This window comes from Hypanus sabinus, chromosome 7, assembly GCF_030144855.1.
Source record: "Hypanus sabinus isolate sHypSab1 chromosome 7, sHypSab1.hap1, whole genome shotgun sequence".
NCBI lineage: Eukaryota > Metazoa > Chordata > Chondrichthyes > Myliobatiformes > Dasyatidae > Hypanus > Hypanus sabinus.
The window spans coordinates 144,542,634-144,563,008 of NC_082712.1; the positions used below are offsets into that span (position 1 = coordinate 144,542,634).

General features: G+C 37.1%; 1 protein-coding gene across 4 annotated transcripts in view; it reads right to left on the reverse strand.

Annotated features, from left to right (window-relative positions):
* sbf2 (SET binding factor 2) overlaps window positions 1–20,375 on the reverse strand; it is a 507,247-nt gene that overhangs the window by 97,535 nt on the left and 389,337 nt on the right. For all 4 annotated transcript variants that reach the window (XM_059975882.1, XM_059975881.1, XM_059975879.1 and 1 more), the window contains 6 exons: window positions 19,597–19,859; window positions 13,260–13,432; window positions 10,788–10,861; window positions 4,714–4,909; window positions 2,502–2,629; window positions 2,199–2,374 (listed from right to left, as the gene is read on the reverse strand). In XM_059975882.1, coding sequence (XP_059831865.1) covers window positions 2,199–2,374; window positions 2,502–2,629; window positions 4,714–4,909; window positions 10,788–10,861; window positions 13,260–13,432; window positions 19,597–19,859 — 1,010 coding nt within the window. The remainder of the gene's footprint in view (window positions 1–2,198; window positions 2,375–2,501; window positions 2,630–4,713; window positions 4,910–10,787; window positions 10,862–13,259; window positions 13,433–19,596; window positions 19,860–20,375) is intronic.

Consider the following 20,375-nt stretch of genomic DNA (forward strand, 5'->3'; position numbering starts at 1 on the left):
GACATTCATACATACATTTGTTTACTATTATCAGCACTATTATCACATCGATTACTATTATCAGCACTTCATTGCATTTGCTACAAGCAACAATGGTCTCTCCAGCTACAATGTATCCTTTTCTGTTCTCTTTTTATCCCCTTATTTACTTTCCTGCAATTTCTAGGTTCTAAACAGTTGCTTTACTCCTCTTCATTCAAAGCCTTTTACAAGGAGTCAGTGGCATTTTCCAAAATGTTCCTGAAATTTGTCAGTGCTCAAATGTTATACGAGCACATTATAATTATTTTGAAGGAATATTAAAACTTCCCCAATTACAAACCCCACTTCCAGAAAAGTTGGGATAGTTTCCAAAATGCAATAAAAACAAAAATCTGTGATATGTTAATTCATGTGAACCTTTATTTAACTGACAAAAGTACAAAGAAAAGATTTTCAATAGTTTTACTGACCAACTTAATTGTATTTTGTAAATATACACAAATTCAGAATTTGATGGCTGCAACACACACAACAAAAGTTGGGACAGAGGCATATTTACCATTGTGTTACATCACCTTTCCTTTTAATAACACTTTTTAATCGTTTTGGAACTGAGGATACTGATTGTAGTAGATTTGCAATTGGAAATTTTGTCCATTCTTGCTTGATATAAGACTTCAGCTGCTCGACATTCCATGGTCTCTGTCTGATTCTCCTCTTCATGATGCGCCATACATTTTCAATAGGAGATAGATCTAGACTGGCAGCAGGCCAGTCAAGCACACGCACTGTGTCTACAAAGCCACGCTGTTGTAGCCCATGCAGAATGTGGTCTGGCATTGTCCTGCTGAAATAAGCATGAATATCCTGGGAAGAGATGTCGCCTTGATGGCAACATATGTCTCTCTAAAATCCTAATATATACCTCAGAGTCAATGGTACCTTCACATATATGCAACTCTCCCATGCCGTGGGCACTGATGCACCCCCATACCATCACGGATGCTGGCTTTTGCACCTTTCGCTGATAACAATCAGGATGGTCATTCTCACCTTTGGCACAGAGAACTCAATGCCTGTTTTTTCCGAAAACTAGCTGAAATGTGGACTCATCTGACCACAGAACACAGTTCCAAAGTCTTTCAGTCCATCTGCAATGAGCTCGGGCCCAGAGAACTTGCCGGCGTTTCTGCATAGAGTTAATGTATGGCTTCCTCCTTGTATAATACAGTTTCAAGTTGCATTTCTCAATGCAGCGATGGACTGTGTTAAGTGACAATGGTTTTCCGAAGTACTCCCGAGCCCAGGTGGCTATAATTGTCACAGTAGCACGACGGTTTCTTAGGCAGTGCTGCCTGAGGGCTCGAAGATCACATGCATTCAACAGTGGCTTCTGACCTTGCCCCTTACACACTGAGATGTCCCTGAATTCTCTGAATCTTTTCACAATATTATGTACTGTAGATGTTGAAAGACCTAAATTCTCTGCAATCTTGTGTTGGGAAACGTTCCTTTTGAACTGACTAACAATTCTGTCACGAATTTTGGCACAAAGGGGTGAGCTACAACCCATCCTTGCTTGCAAAGACTGAGCCTTTGATGGGCGCTACTTTTATACCCAGTCATGATACCTCACTTGCTATGTAACACAATGGTAAACATGCCTCTGTCCCAACTTTTGTTGAGTGTGTTGCAACCATCAAATTCTAAATTTGTGCATATTTACAAAATACAATTAAGTTGGTCAGTAAAACTATTGCAAATCTTTTCTTTGTATTTTTATCAGTTAAATAAAGGTTCACATGAATTAATATATCACAGTTTTTTGTTTATATTGCATTTTGGAAAATATCCCAACTTTTCTGGAAATGAGGTTTGTATTTATCACTGCAGCTTGTAAAAGATATGCATTTTTTTAAAGAACTTTGGCAAAACTAAACTGAAGTATACTAAGTATCAGTAACATAGCGCTTATACATGTATGTATATTTTTTGGTTACTGGGCAATCACTTCCCAATTTTCACATTCTGATTTGTTTTAAATTACTATTGCTTCCAACTACAGTTTGTAGAAGCATAGTAATACAGAACCTATTGCAAAGTTTGGAAGAGCAAAGTGACCACCCCCCTATTATTAAAGCCATATTGTGAACAGAAAAATCATTGTAATTGTTTACAACTAACTGGCCTCATAATCATCACCTTTTCACACTTACCGAAATGAAGTGTTTTTTTCCTTTTGTTTTGGCAAAATTATCTGTGGTGCATTTTGACCTGCTGCAAAGGCAAAAGTGCTGAAGATTGATTGTGGATACCGAAACTTCATTATGTGTTTCTTAAAGATTTCCACCATCTCTGAGTTCACTTCTTCATCAAAGGCTACTTTAATTATCTGTAACAGTACACAACAACATTTATCTAGCTGTGTTGATTCTAGACTATTCGTATAACATAAATTTACAGTACTTTCCACAAATATAATGTGTTAGTCTGAAGCAAAATCTGTGAATAAAATTGACCTGAAAAGTTGATGATCGAATCTGTAATCCCTCTTGCATATTTTGCTGCAGCTGATTTTGTATGCTTATCTTTTTCTCCTTTGTCATTGATGCAATAGGAAAGCTCCGAACTATAGTTTGTTCACCAACTATACACAATACATAAACAAAACAGATATTAACAGCAAATTATCATTGTATATAAATTTTCATCACCCCAAAACAATAAAAAGATAAACACCAAAATTAATAAGTGCCTATTCTTAATCTTCCATATTTCTTTACATGAATGTTTAGTGTCTTTATCTCAGATGATAAAAATACAATGTAATGCTTTGATACTATAACCAGCCTATGTTCTTGTGCATTATTATGCACAATCAAAATTACATTTAATATAGTTTTTGAAAGGCTCTCCAACATTTTTTTATTTCAATGCGTAAGAAATTTCAAGCATAACAGGACTTCAAAATCTATGAAAGGTTTTGAAGAAATCTGATCTGCTCCAATCTGCCTACCAGCTCATTGGCTCATCACTCAACCCTGGAACACCTGGACAGCAAAGGTGCATTCATCAGGATGCTCTTTATCAACTATAGCTCGGCATTCAATATTGTCATCCCCTCAAAACTAATCAATAAGGTTCAAGACCTCAATATCCCTTGCACAATTAGATTTTCGAGTTCCTCCCTTGCAGACCCCAGTTAGATCAGATTATCAAAAACATCTCTGTCACAATCTTGATCAGCACAGCTCCAATACCATATTTAAATTTGCTGATGACACCACTGTTGTTGGCTAAATCAAAGGTGGTGACTAATCATCATATAGGAGGGAAATTGAAAATCTGACTGAGTGGTGTCATAAAAACAACCCTCTCTCAACATCAGCAAGACCAAGGAGCTGATTATTGATTCAGGAAGAGGAAATTGGGTTTCCATGAGTCAGTCCTTATCGGGGGTTTGAAGGTGGAGAACATCAGTTCCTTGGGTGTTAACGTTTCAGAAGTGTCCTGGGCCCAGCATGTAAGTACCATTATGAAGAAAGCATGGCAGTGCCTCTACCTCCTTAGAAGTTTGCGAAGATTTGCATGGTATCTAAACTTTTACAAATTTCTATAGATGTGTGGTAGAGAGTATACTGACTGGTTGCATCACAGCCTGATATGGTAACACCAATGACCTTGAACAAAACTCTTGCAAAAAGTAGTAGATATGGCCCAGTCCATCACAGATAAAGCCCCCCACATTGTACATCTAGCACATCTACATGGAACACTGGTGCAGGAAAGCGGCATCAATCATCAAGGACCTCCAGCACCCAGATTCTGCTCTCTCACTGCTGCCATCAGGGTGGTACAGGAACCTCAGGACTCTCACCACCAGGTTTAGAAACAGTTAAAAACCCCTCAACAACCATACTCTTGAACCAAAGGGGATTACGTCACTCAGCTTCATTTGCCCCATCACTGAACTGTTCCCACAACCTATGCACTCACTTTCAAGGACTTTTCATATCTCATGTTCTCGATATTTATTATTTATTAGTATTATTTCTTCTCTCTTTTGTATTTGCACAGTTTTTTTGTCTGCCCTGTTGGGTGTGGTCTTTCATTGATTCTATTATAGTTTTTGTATTTACTGAGAGAGCCCCCAAGAAACTGAATCTTAGGATTGTATATGGTGGCATCATGTACTTAGTTAATAAATTTACTTTGAACTACACATAGGGCCAGATATTAAGATTGCTGTTAGCACAGGAAATCAGGCCATATTAACCAAGCAAATTAATCTGTCAATCTAATGGTTACAGATGCCAAGAAGTGTGGATTCCAAGTTTAAAACTGACTGTGATACAAAATTAGTTATTTTATAATGTAGGAAGAGTATCAACATACCCTATGATTCTTAACTGAATAAATATATATTTTTGTGTGACAAAATGTGAGGTAGGAACATATATACCGATGTAAATACAAGAAAACAACCTGGCGTGTAACATTAAACTGAATAGGCACCTCCAAAGCATTGAAGAAATATAACTGACATTATTCTGTTCCTCAAAAGTTACCATACAAACATCAAAGTATCGCAGTCGATGAAAATCAATGAAAATCTGCAAAATGTCTTGTTTCATCTTGACAGTTAAAAAGATTACATGATAAAATTATTTCTTAATAAATTATACATGATTAGCTTTGAATGCCATAAATGTAAAGTTTTTAAAAGCCTACCCAAGGGATCATGTGGAGTGCCTTTGAAAATAATTCGGTATGTTGTTAGAAATAAGGCCCCCTCTGCAGGGAGAATGTGTGGTCCACCTAGGGCTCCCCCTGTTGCCTCTTCTCGACCATCTGGGTCCAGAACAACACGCAACCCCTCTCCAACAAATTCTTCACCAGGTAATAGAGCTGGCCGTAAAATTTTGGGCTGTAAAAGTATGGGAAAAATAAATTGCAACAATCATATAAGTAACAAACTTCACAGAGACCATATCCCTTCTGTTGATGAATACAAGGATAACAGAAGTACTTGATTCTGGTGAGCATGTAACATGCATTTGGTTGTAATTATTTTTATTTTTTGCTGCTTAAATGAATTTAATTTATACTCAAAGCACCAATTTGATGATAAATATTAGTCCAAGACTTAAATCCAGAAAAAAAATCATTGCACAACCAACCAACAATAGAGATATGCTCTCCTTAATGAACATAGGAAATAGTCATCCTCTTAAGTAAGAAGTTTGAAACAAATTGTAGTGATACCTACTCATCAGTCCTTGTCTGTAGGTCTTCAATGCCAGGTTGATTCGTCATTTCTGCCCCAGAGTACTGTATATAAGATGTGGGAAATCTTCTACACAACCTGATCAGGTTGCCTAGCTGCAATTGTTTTAAGGTCTGGGAAGTAGCTGATGACCAATTCCAAGCATTTCAAATTTCCTTTTTAAGTTAATGTCCTAGTCAGTTACCAATTAATGGCATTTCTTTGCATATTCTATTTTTGCTTCATTAAGTACATGTACAATTAAATTTGCTGAATTTCTCAACCATTCATTTTAATTTTTTGTTTATTTAACTTTATATATACATATGTGTCTTTGCATCATTGTGTTCAAGTTTGAAAATAGTAGTTTACAGAATTCTTAAGTAGATGAAGATCTCTCTGGCTACATGTTTGTAGTTGACAATTGCCAGGGCTTTTGATGTTTAAATTCTCGTGTTAATTTCTGCAGAGCATCCTAAAACGTTCACTTATATGATTTCCATGATTTCTGACAGTTGCACCAAACATGATAAAAGCAATTTTGAAATACTGATTTGTTAATTAGTTACATGTTGAAGGTGTTGCATAATGTTTTTTAAAGTTCAAATCAACTTTCATCTTTGGGATCCATTCAATGACTTAAATATTTTCTGCATGTTGTGAATGAAGACTCAATAACTCTCATTTATCAGGTCCAACATTTCTTTTGTCTCTCTTTATTAACATGTTACACACAATTACTTTGGTATCTTCATGTAACTGGAACTATAGTTTCTTGAATTATCTCATCTGGAACATGAACATTCTCTCAAAATTTTGTTAATCCTAATTTGTTTAGTTCCATTTACTACAGGCTTACAGATCACAGAGGTTTGGTCTTTCTGAACAGAACTGGATTCATAGGAAATTCTACATGGGCAGCTGCCTTCAAATTGAGCACATAGTCTTCAAGTTTTCCAACAGTTTCTTTTCTGTCACTGGATTCTCAGTTTATTAGCAAGTTTTTAGCAGCCCACAAACTAGACAATGACATGTCTGGTAATAAATCCAAAATTGCATCTGGCTCCACAGTGTAATTCCTCTACTGATCTGGGGGAAAAGAATCAGCCTCCTAAAAGCGAGAAAAAGTTTCGACTTAATGATGTAGGATTTTAAATCTGGATCCATTATTTGAATGAATCTACGATGAAGGAAAACTGGTACAATTTTCTGCAGCGCGCATAGTCACTGATGTATGCCAGAGGCATCTTGAATGGATTCGGCCCAGTACATCTCGGATAAAACCCTCCCAACCATTGAGCACATCTACATGAAACACTGTCGTAGAAAAGCAGCATCCATCATCAAAGATCCTCATCACCAGACCATGCTGTTTCCTGTCTGCTGTCATCAGGTAATAGGTACAAGAGCCCCAGTACTTGCACCACCAGGTTCAAGAACAGTTACTACCCCTCAACCATCAGGTTCTTGAACAAAAGGGAATAAACCCCACTCATTCTGCTCCTGATGTTCCCATAATCAATATTCTCAATTGACTCTTTATCTTGCTACTTCATGCTTGTAATTTATTGCTTTTTTTAATATTTTCATTTACACAGTTCGTTACCCATCGATCCTGTTTACATTTTTTGTTCTATAGATTGCTAAGGATGCCTGCTAAGCATGTATGTACTCTGATAATAAATCTTATTTTGAACTTGAACTGCATTATATTCCCTGATGTAAGATGGTTATGGGGAACATCTCACAGACTAGCTGCTGCTTTGGTTTTGGTCACATACTGTAGGGTAGTCTCCATTCACAGATATGTTCATTGATCCCATTCACCGGAGTGTTACTGGGTAACCATAGATGGGATTTCTGCACATTTCTGACTTCTAATGCAGTACATTTAATTTCTCTTGACAGCCCTGTTTACTTCAATATATCAATGACCTTTTTTGAACCGATTTGCTTCCAGAGATCTAGCGGCTCTGGAGACAGGCAGATCGAATGTTGGTGTCCTGGCAGGAGACTGTGTGTCGTGGCAGTTGGAAGATCTACGGCTGTGTGCCCAGAGACCTGAGATCTTTGGACACAGGCTCGGAAAAAGCAACACAATGGACTTTAACATTGTAAACCAGCGAGTTGTTTGTTATGTCTCCCCTCTCACTGTGAAATGGAGACACCCCTTTCTCCCTTATTAGGGAGAGAGCGAGAGAGCCTGTGGTATGTTGAATACTAGGTGAACAAGTAGTCTTAAAGGTACTGTAAGTCTGTGTCTTTGCTGTTGCTTTGCCGCACGCTTGAATGCTCGGTGGTGGGTGCTGATATTTTTTTGTTTGCTGGTGGGGGGGGGGTCTTCGTTTATTGTTGCTTATGCGCAGGAGGAAGGGGAGCTGGGGAGGACTTTGGACTTCTAACATTTAACTGTTGTTCATTCTTTGGGGGCACTCTGTTTTCGTGGATGGTTGCCAAGAAAAAAACATTTCAGGATGTATATTGAATACATTTCTCTGACATCTGTAGAAATGTAGTGATATATGTACCTTTGAAGTCATATTCTTTGACTTTGATATCAATTTGAAATATCAATTAGCAATAGACACAAAATGCTGGAGGAATTCCTCCAGTATTTTGTGTGCTGTTCAAGATTCCCATCATCTGCAAGATCTCTTGTGTTTATGAGAAACCATTAGCCATTTTATCTCTGGCATACATTCTATGACTATTAATGAGGACCAAAGTAAGTGGCTCTTATTTGTTCATCCATATTCTAATTAAGTACAAATCTGACTAAATTTATCCAATTTCTTCCCAAGGGTCCTACTGAACGTTATGCTCACTGGATCTAGCAATGCTAGTTTTGTTTTCTACAATCTGAGGTTCAAAACTTATTTGGTTTCTTGCTTAGCCTTTGATATCTGACCCCCATGGTCAGTATTTTTCTTCAATATCATCTATTCTCTTTCAGGTATCTTGAGAATTTCAATTTCAATTTACATTTACACTGTAAATCCTAGAAGGGCACCAAGGTAGCATAGAGGTTAGCACGACACTATTATAGCTTGGGGCATTGGAACTTGGTGTTCAATTTCAGCTTTGTCTGAAAGGAGATTGTACGTTCTCTCTGTGACTGCATGGGTTTCCTCCCACAGTGCAAAGGCATACCACTTAATAGGTTAATTGTTCATTGCAAAATTGACCTGTGATTAGGCTGGACTAATAAATAAATGGGATGTTGGGCCACCGCCTCATTGGACCAGAAAGGCCTGTTCCACGCTGTTAATTCCATTTTCCAGAAAAATTGTATCCTTCTCATTTCTGAAAACAACTGGAGTCTCAATATCTCAGATCAAAAATAATGGATTATGATAAATTTTTAATCAATTATAGTTGGTACAAAGACTGAGAGGCACACAGTGCACTGCCACAGCCTCAAAGTTACAGTTACCTAGCATCAAAACTGAACTCCAATGCTATTTGTGTGGAGTCTGCATAAACTCCCCATGACCAGGTACTCCTATTCCTTTTATATCTTCAAGATTGGTGGATTAAATGATACAATAAATTAACAAAAGTGAGTGGCTGGAAAGAGATTCAGAGTGAAGTTGAGGGGCTCTGGACACAGAATAGATTACAGTGTGGAAATGGCATTGTTGAGAATGCTGACAAATGGGACACACTGAAAGGGTTGAATGGTCTCCTCCTAACTCAGAAGAAAATACAAGATAAATATGAAAATCTTTCTTTTAGTCAAATACACTGAAATGCTGCATCATTTTCCAACAATACCTTTTTTGTCTGAAAAGGAGTTTAATAATCAAGTAGCAGGTTCTTGAAATATATACTGGAGAAACATTTTTAGTGGTTATAATCAGTAATGGCTGTTCTGCACTTTCTATGTGGCAATTACCAATAGCTATCTCAAGCTAATTAGGTGTTGGATAATAATTCATTGCAAAGAATTAATTTTATACTGAAGATATAATGTCTAGAAAAATGTTGGCCTCATTTCCTTTCTAAACAAAAAAAAAGGAGTACTGCTTTAAAGTTATCAATTATTTTCTGTCTATCTAGCCTGCACTTCATTAGTTTGGAAGAAACCTGAACATGATAGAGTGTTAAGTTTAAAATGCAAAATTCGAACATATATTAAAGTCCCATTTTCAAGATTTTATTTATTTTTAGATTCTCCAGTTTTACTTACATTTTGCAAAATACTTGAGATTTATTGTAGAACTAAGCTTTCTATTTAGATTTCTTTATGTTCATTTTTACATGTAATTTCAGCTGCTTCATTATTTTTGCAATAACTTGTTGAAACATTTCTGCACAATTTCCAGTCAAACTATAGATTCCTATTGCTTACAATTCTGCTCTGAAAGCTGCATTACTTTTAGTTTAAAAGGAAAAAGTGTGTTTGCATTTTAAATAACAGCTGTTTTAAAGAATGTTGCTACACAGGGGGAATATAAAATACCAAGAACATAGTGGAGCCAAGTCAATTTTCAATGCCAAAAAAAAGGCATTTTAAAGAAGCAGCCTGGAAAACATTTTGCTTGAAAAGAGAGATAAGCTATGAGGAGATGCAATGAATAGTATTTTTACAAGTCTATACAACCTTCATCAAAAGACTCAGTTGATCTGATCTCATCTGGTTTCCCAGGCTTTCACCAATTCAAATAATTATCCTGTAATATTACAATTTATTTTCCATAAAATATTGGCAGCTCATTCAGCCAACATTTTAATGGAAATTATATTCATAATATGATAACTTTTGGGGCACTACATTGGCGATTCCCAAAGAGCATATCTTTTATGATGTCCATAAAACTGAAACATTAAACAATATTATGTTGCTTTCCTGATTATGCACCAAATATTTAAGTATCAGGTTCTAAAAATAGAACAAGTTAACCATAGATATGAGACTGAAAAATTTAACACAGTGCAATAATATTAAAGAATTGCTTAAAAAATTGTTGAAATGCAATGGATAAGATAATTTTAGACTGAAACAATTTCCATGGTAAGAAATATCTAACAATGATATAGTGGCCAAAAATGGCCAACAACAAATAAAATCAAAAATTCCACTTGTCTAACTTTTGGACCATGAATAACGGGAAGATCTCTGCAGTCCAACAGACTAACTGTTGTGATACCAGATGCTTATCATTAGGTGGTGCTGCAGTGATTTAATACAAGTGTGGATTACCCTCCAGCCCTATTTACTTGCACCAATCTGAAAGAAGAAAGCAAAGAATAAGGAAGTTTAAGAAACATAGAGTTAAAGTAAAACTACTACTATAACATAAAACAGAGTAAATGAAATAAAGAAAACAAACCAAAATATAAAAATGGTAAAGAGAGATGATTATAGGAAATTAAAGTCAATAATCGTTAAAGCAAAGGAAATTAAATCTTATAACCAGTTCTATTAGATATTAAGAGCAACTAATGAGAGCCCTAATCACCAGAGCAGATTTAGGTTATCTTATTTTCTTTTTGGAGTGTAGGGATACATGCTAAAATAAGTGATGTATTTGTTTACCTTCTGTATTGGTGGAAGCCTCCTGCTTTCCCGATGAACAGCCTCCAATGTCTCAATATGCATTGCCACAATTCCTTAGTTAAACAGTAAAACCACGGTCAGTTTAACTACTTGTGAAAAATAAATTATTCTGAAACATAGCCCCTATTGCCTTTATTTCATCACACACACAAACACATTTATTTATTTAAATCTGGAAGGTTAGTTTTGGGGGAAAATGAGATTAGAAACATGGCAAATAGAACAGACTATTAAATCTATTATTAAAAACTGATCATTGTATTTGTTTGCTGAAGAAAACTAAGCCTTCACATTTTGCTATCCTGCTACATACCAGTCTAGTTTGTATTATAAAAATGATAAAAACATATTATAAAACATATTTTATTTGCTGCTTTCCCAATAGCGTAATCTGTTCCTTAGACATGAATGGTCTAAGGAATAGAATGAACAACACATCTCTGTGTGTAAATTCATCTGAGAACTTTTTCTTCTAATGGCTTCAAGTAATCCAGATGGTTTTTAATTTTCCTCTCACATTAGAGAATGAATTACAGGCATCCAGATAATAGAACTTATACTTCTACAAGTCAGTGAAGCAAACAACTAAATCAAACACAACATAAAACAGAGAACGAGAAAAACCTGCATGGATGTTATTATCATGAAGAGTGCTACACTCACCAACAAAAATCACTCTAGATTTAAAATGATTATATGACATAAAGAAAAAGTTACTGCAATTTTTTCTTAATAAATTCACTGATATTCTTAAGTCAGTGAGTTCCAGAGAGTTAACTAAAATCGCACTGGTTGTGCTGCTTTGTCTCTCATGGACCTCTAAGGTAACAGAACAAAATATTTTGATCTAACCATAACTACATGCAGCCTAATCAGGATTTCTGAATCATCCATTTCTTTTTTATGTGCATGGAGCCCGACAGAATGGAAACAGGTCCTTTGGCCCAAGTCAACCATTGTCTGCATTTGGCCCGTACCCCTCTAACCCTTTCTTCTTCTTGTACCTGTCTTCTAAATACTGTAATTGTACAGCCTCAACCACTTCCTCTGACAGTTTGCTCCATTATTACCCACTACCCCAATGAGAAAAACATCTCTTTTAAATCTTTCCTGTGTCATTTTAAACATGTCCCCTATAGTTTTAGACTTCAGTGTCCTGGCAACAAGATGTTGACTATCCATATTACCTTTGTTCCTCATGATCTTATAAACCATTATAAGATCATCTTTCAGACTCTATCACTGCAGAAAAAACAATGCTAGCCTATCCAGTCTCTCCTTATAACTCAAGCCCCTCCAGATGCTGCAAACTCCTTGCAAATATGTCCTATACCCACATCCTTCCTATAGTATAGTGACCAGAAACGTACAGAATATTCCAGTATCCTATACATCTGTAACATAAATCTTAACTCTTGTACTCAGTACCCCATGTTTTCTTTGCCACCCTGTCTATCTGTGTTGCTGGTTTCAGGGAAGTATGTACTGGAAATTTTGCCACTTGTATGATTTTCAGAAGCAATACACTTAGATATTTCTTTCTATCAATTTCAGTTCTATGTCCGATTCTAAGGTCTGTAAAATTTGCAAATTTCATACATCTTTTATACCAATATGAAATAGCTAGCTCCACAGAGGGCTTGGGAGATGATTATACCACAATCATCCAAGCCAAGGATTTGCATATACTATAGATTGCAGCAGTAGTAACACTTAAACCAATCTGAAATTCTGCAATACATAAAAATTATGATTGCAGCTGTGAATATAGCCAATTCCAACTGAATATTGTGGCAGAGTACAAAAATGGCACTTCACTGATTTGACAGGGAAAAATCCATTAGTATTAGCTACATCAACAAACCTAAACTTCTAAAATTCAACCATCAAACACTCATACAATAAGCACAAGCTAGAAGTTAATCAACAAAACCCTGAATGCTGCCAACGGCCCCTTTAAATAGCACTAATGTTAGGCTCCTTTCTACTGCTCAACTTCAGTTTAGTTGCGGAGAATAAGAAAGCTATGTATTCTAGTCTTATAGTTTTCATGATTTGGCGGGTATGTTCCAAAATGGAATCAATGGCACAGAACTGGACAGATCCGTCTACTGCAGTGACACTGTCTTGCTGCTGGTTGAAACTGTGCCAACATGCGGCTCCTGTGGAGGGGTAGGGGGTGGGGGAAGCAGGAGTGTGAATATCAGTATGAATGTATAAATCAACAAAATTTTGGAACTGAAACAGCTACAGATTAAAATTTTTGTACAGCGCCCAATTCTGATGAATAGCAAGGAATCTCTATAATACTAATGGTAATATTTCCACACAATTGTGGTAAAATAAAATGAAAACTGTAAGAATCAAAAACGTCTCTACAAATCAGTGGGCAAGTATCTATAAAACCACTCACTCTTAGATTTTCTAATGTAAAACACTTTATATCCCAACCTGGTATCATGCAGTGCAAATTCTTGATATGGTCCTGTGTGACCCCACTCTCAGTGCAAACTTTGTCAATAAATCTTGTTATAAAACGAACAACTGCATTGGCAACATCATTATTCTCTGCATCTTCAAACCCACTTTCGGTGTCGTAACTTTCAGCGACACTGCCAGCAATGCTGAAAAATAAACAGTAAAAAGTTTCAATAATCTGTGGAACTCACAGCATCATTACAAACATAACTTTCATTTTCAAACTTTGAACAAAGATATGTGGCTTTGAGAGTGGATCAGTACAAGGGGTGCAAAAAAGTAATTTGAGTTTTCAGAGTCCATGATTACTGCTATTTGTTCAGCACTGTTCTTGAGGCTAGAGCTTTATGCTCTGTCTGTAGCTGCTTGAAAAACCTATAGTGCAGCCTAATTACAGAAATGGCTCTCAAACTTTTCTTTTAAGAAAGATTGGGTGGTGGTGTGCTTCAACCAATACAACTGACTGGATCCTATTAAGACCAATATGTTGAGCCGTCAGGGTTATTTCAGGAGCAAACACTGATAAGATAGACATTGTAAATCACAGTGGAAATCTTGGCCTGATCCAGCATTTATTTGAGTGCTCATTTAAACATCCATGTGAGAAAGGTGTTGGACCATAACACCATAAGATATTGGAGCAGAATTAGGCCATTTGGCCCATCAAATATGCTCTGCCATTTCATCATGGCTGATCCAATTTTCCTTGCAACCCTAATCTCCTGCCTTCTCCCCGTATCCCTTCATGCCCTGACCAATCAAAAATCTATTGACCACTACCTTAAATATACATAAAGACTTGGCTTCCACAGCTGCCTGTGGTAAAGAATTCCACAGATTCACCACTCTCTGGCTAAAGAAATTCCTCATCCCTCTATTCTGAGTCTGAGTCCTCTGGTCTTCAACTCTCCCATCATAGGAAACATCCTCACCACATCAACTCTATCAAGGCCTTTCACCATCCGATACGTTCCAATGAGGTCACTTCTCACTCTTCTGAATTCCAGTGAATACAGGCACAGAACCATCAAACTGTCTTCATATGACAAACCATTCAATTCTGGAATCAATTTTGTAAACCTCCTCTGAACCCTCTCTACTTTCAGCACATCCTTTTTAAGATGAGGCCCAAAACTGCTCACAATAATCCAAGTGAGGCCTCTCCTGTGCTTTATAAAGTCTCAATATTACACCTTTGTTTTTATATTCTAGTCTTCTTGAAATGAATGCAAACAATGCATTTGCCTTCCTCACCACAGACTCAACATGTAAATAAACCTTCAGGGAATCCTGCACTAGGATCCCCAAGTCCACTTGTGCCCCAGATTTTTGTATTTAATCTCCATTCAGAAAACAGTCAACCCTTTCATTACTTCTACCAAAGCTTCTGACCATACACATATTCAAAACAAACTGCTCCTCCACCTATATCCTCTGCAAACATTGCAACAAAGTAATCAATTCTATCAACCAAATCACTGACATATAACGTAAAAAGAATTGGTCCCAACATAGAACACTATTAGTCACCAGCAGCCAGACAGAAAAGGCTCCCTTTATTCACACTCTTTGTCTGCTGCCAATCATGGGCTTGTAGCTTGTGAAGCAGCCTCATGTGTGGCATGTTGTCAAAGGCTTTCTGAAAATCCAAGTACACAACACATCAACCAATTCTCCTTTATTTAATATTATTTCTTCAAAGAATTCCAACAGATTTGTCAGGCAAGATTTTCCCTTGAGGAAACCATGCTGACTACGGCCTATTTTATCATGTGCCTCTAAGTACCCTGAGACCCCATACTTAATAATCAACATTTTCCAAACCACTGAGGTCAATCCAACAGATCTTTAGTTTCCTTTCTTTTGCCGCTCTCCCTTCTTGAAGAGTGGAATGACATTTGCAGTTTTCCTGTCTTCCAGAACCATTTCAGAATCTAGTGATTCTTTAAAGATCATTACTAATGCCTCCAAGATCAGCTTCGCCATCTCTTTCAGAACTGTAGGGTGTACACCATCTGGTCCAGGTGACTCATCTACCTTCGGACCTTTCAGTTTCCCAAGAACCTTCTGTCTAATTATGGTAACTTCACATGACTTCATGCCCCCTGAAACCCTGAACTTCTACCATACTGCTAGTTTCTTCCACAGTGAAGATGATGCAAAATACTTCTTCAGTTCATCCGCTTTTTCCTTGTCCCCCATTACTACCTGTCCAGCATCATTTTCCAGCAGTCTGATATCCACTGTCACCTCTCTTTTAAACTTTATCTATCTGAAGAACTTTTGGTATCCTCTTTAATATTATTGGTTAGCTTGCTTTCGTATTTCATCTTTACCTTAATGACTTTTTAAGTTGCCTTCCGATGGTTCTAAAAGTTTCCCAATCCTCTAACTTCCCACTAATCTTTCCTTTATTATATGCCCTCTCTTTCACTCTTATGTTGGCTTCGACTTCTTGTTAGCCACAATTGTGTCATCGTTCCTTTAGAATATTTCCTTCTCTTTGGGATGTATATATCCTGTACCTTCTGAATTGCTTCCAGAAATTCCAGCCATTGCTGCTCTGCCATCTTCCCTGCCAGTGTTCTTTTCCAATCAATTCTGGCCAACTCCTTTCTCCTGTCTTGGTAATTCCCTTTACTCCCTGTAACACTGATACATCTAACTTTAGCTTCTCCTTCTCAAATTTCAGGGTGAATTCAACCAGACTATGATCACTTTCATAGTTAAAAGAAGGGTTCTTTTACGTTAAGGCCTCTAATCAATTCTGGTTCATTGCACAATACCCAATTCTGAATAGCTGATCCTCTACTGGGCTCAACCATGAGCTGCTCTATAAAGGCACTCTAGAAACTTCCCCTGAAGGTTCTGCCCTTTAACTTAGCAGCTAACTCCCTGAACTCCCTTTGCAGAATTTTGTCACGTGTCCTATCCATGTCATTGGTATCTACATGACCATGATTTCTGCCTCCCATTTAAGAATGCTGAGGACTCTATTTGAGATATCCCAGGCCCTAGCACCTGGGAGGCATCATACCACCCAGGAATCTTGTTCTCACCTACAGAACCTCCTGTTCATTCCCTTGACACAGTGTGTCTCTTCTTCCCCTTCTGAGTCACAGAGCCAGAATCAGCGCCAGAGGCCTGACCACTATGACTTTACTCTGTTAGGTCATTCCACCAGCCACCCCCACCACAGTATCCAAAGTGATATACCTGTTGTTGTGGGGGATGGTTACAGGGGTACTCTGCACTAGCTCTTTAACCCCCTTCCCCTCTCTGACAGTCACCCAGTTTCCTGTGTCCTGCACCTTCGGTACAACTACCTACCATCTCATCAGCCTCCTGAATAATTTGGAGTTCATCCAGTCCAGCTCCAACACCCTAATGCGGTTTGTTAGAAGCTACAGCTGGATGCACTTCTCACAGTTGCAGTGGTCAGGAATACTGGAGACCTCCTTGCCTTCTCACATCCTACAAGAGGAACAGTGCACTATTGTGCCTGTCATCTCTACCTAGCTGAACAGATGCACAAGTATTCATTTTCTGGGAAAAAGGAACATTGCCCATCAATCTATGCTGCACATTGTAATAAGAATACAATGCTGAAGTACACGTCTCACTAAAGCCCACTCTACTTTCCTGCCAGTTTCCATTGTTATTCTAATTGTCAAATGTTGAAATAGCTATTGATGTCAGCTTTTAATATACTGAGCAACTGAATATGAATACATTCTACAAAAAGAAATGGCTCATGATCCGATATTAATGGCTATTCTTGAGCCCTGATGAAATGAGCCCCATTCTAGACTTCTCAGGGTGTAGAAGAGTGTTTTAATCTATCCCTCAAAGAGTCTTGAAGATCTCAATGCAATCACTTCACCTTTCTTCATCAAGTGATTATAATTCAGCATTTTAGGATACAATCTGGAAAATCTGCAATGCACTGAGTCTGAAGCATGTATATTGTTCCTTTGGTTTGGAGGTCAAAATCTCACAAAGTTTTCCACAAGAGGACTCACCGAAGTCTTCCACACTTAAGTTTCTCATAGTTTCAAAACAGCTTCGCATTATTTAAAAAATTTTCTATTTTTCAACAAATAAAATATGATTACATTATGTTTTAAAATATGATACTCTACATATCATCTTCATGCTTACTGAGCTAATTGATCAACTTCAGTTGCAGACTGAATGCTCACAGATCACTTTTTCATCTGGCTCTGAGCCATCAGCAATAAATTATCAGCATTTCAAACTATAAAATAATGCTGACAGTAATGAGAACATCACCTGAGTGTAATTATCATACTCCCTACCATATGACTATTTCTTCAAGTTTCAAATTAAAATATTTCTCACTGAACATGTTCTAGTTTTGTGCTATCATGAAATGACTAATGGATTTCAAAACACCAATTTGAAAACTCAGTTTTTGAAAACATACAAATGATTTTATTTGAATATGTTTCTTATTAATTGTTTACTTGGAGATACTATCCTAGAGGTCTTTAAATAAAAGGAAAATATTTCAGATTTTGCTACTTTTAATAAAATAATGTTGTCAATGCAATGACTTTTATACTTAATACATAAATGTATAGTTTACAAATTTGCTACATATACATGCATTTGCTACAACAGCATAGTAATTTTATCGATTCCTGATAATAATCCGGTTTCTGTAATGCATTTGTTTATTATAGAGGATGTACAAGGTTGATATGAATATTGTTTAGTTGAACGGTAATGAAATAACTGCCGGAACATCTTGATGATTTGCAAACCTTTCAGCAGTGTTTCCAGAAGCAGCAATAAATTCCATTCTTAGCATTGTAAAAAGACCAAAAAGTTGACGTGACCAACCTCTGACCTTGAAAAACTTCAAGTTCAGTCAGATTATGTGCAACATTCCAATTTAATCTTGTTCACGTACTGAATGCCAAGAAAAACATGCTACATAATGTAGCGGAAAAAAATATCTGTGAACAACCACTTCTCTTCCTTTCTCAGGAAGGTGAGATGTTGGAGACAAGATGGCCCAGTGAGGTTCACATTTAACCTTCAACTTTGGGAAATAGTTCAATCCAACTAATGTTGCACAACACAAAGACTCTGCAGATAATTTTGAAGAAATGCCAACTCATTCCAACTTCCACTTTTTTGGCAAAAAGCTAACTTAATAAAAAGTATTAAGGTAAGCACAAGATATTATATTTACAATTAGATGTGCAAATAGGTAAATATGAGAGCTGATTTCAGTTTAGAAACCTTAGTCACAAGAATTTGGGGAAAAATCAGATTTGTTGAAGAGGAGAGATAGAAATGTTTTTCATGTTAAAGAGAATCAGCTTGTAGTTCTATGAGACTGGTAAGCAACAACTTAGAATAGTATAATACATAAACAGCAAATATTTATTACTGTATAAATCTAAACCATACTTTTGCAGAATCAGTAGCTGTTTTAAGACTAGATACAAGTCTTCAATCCATGAGATTTTCAAAGTATAATTGAAAATGAAACTGTTTAATTCTGAAACTAACATTGAAAGTAGAGACTTAAAGATTTTGGATAGTAAGAAAATCAAGGGCTATGGACATAGTGCCAAAAAATGTAGCTGAGACAGAATATGAGCCACAATCTTAATGAGGATGGCCTTCTCCTGCTTCTAATTCTGATGATCTTACAGTCAAAAGCTCTTTATATTGATGCACTTCTTCTGGGCCTTATGGGTCAATATCTATCGCAAGCTTATTATATACAGTTGCTACATACAGGTTTCCATTTTCTGCAAACTTCTAACTAAACTGTAACATGCCAAAGTCTCCCTCCTAGCTGCTTCCATCTTCATATGTTACTGTCTCTCAATTCCATCCCTCTGGCTCCCATATATGCTCATCTTCTTTGACCTATATTCTGACCATTGTATCATCACTTCTCCTCCCCCTTACACTGGCTAGCTTTCCTCTCCACTTTTAATCCTGACCCAGAGTTTCAACTCAACACATCAACAATTTCTTTCCCCTCCACAGATGATGCTTGCCCCACTGAGTTCCTCCAGCAGATCACCTTCTGTGCCAGATCCCAGCTCCTGCAGTTTCATGTGTCTCCTGAGTTAGGCAAAATTAATAGCTTGGTAAAAACAGTGTTTTGCTATACCGACCAAATATAATCTACTTCAGGCAACCAGAGAGGAAATACATTTTCCAAGATTTTTATTTTAAACCACTATCATTAACTGTTCTTCAAAATTTTCAGAATTCTTATACTAAACTATGCAAAATGTATGAAACATAACTTTATACTAACCTGTTAGTGACAAAGCTATTACTCCCACTCTCCCAATCTCCTGTTGCAGCATTTCGAAGCAACTTATTTTTGCTTGTGTCCAAAGGAACCAGCAAGTATACCATGAGTTGGGAATAATGAATGGCTTGGCTAAACACAGTGTTTTCTTCTCCTTTTTCCAGCTCCTGCTGTTTCTCTTTGTGTAGCGTTGGCCATAACCGCAACTGCTCTGCTGCAATGTCCATGACTGTTTTCTCTTGCTCTGTTGGTAGTGGATCTTTATCCTAAAATAAACAAAATGGAGATCCACATCTGGATATAAAACTCTTCCCAGGTTTTATACCTGTATGTATGTCTTTTGCAAAAGCTAAAGCACATGGATGAGCTACAGATAGACAACAGATTGACTAGAGTGTTATAAGGCCATAAAATATCGAAGGTTGAAGCACACCAGAGATAGCAACAAAATAAGAAATATGTATGTGGAATATATTTCTCAATATACAGTACTGTACAAAATTCTTAGGCACATATATAGCTAGGTTGCCTAAGATTTTTGCACTGTACTGTATTTGTCAACATGAAATGGAGAGTGCGTTTGTAAATCTGGCAGAAGCAAAGGATGTTGGAAATAGCGAAGGCGGACCACTGCGGGAGGGTTGTGGGACAGTTGGCAGAGGAGGAGTGCGAGGTGTGGGGAGTGGCGTATGTGTAGACACACCCAGTCCTGAGAACCAGGCAAAGTCATTTAATTCCAAACAAATGGTTTTTTGATCATTACAGTATGTTTCTCTAGTGCA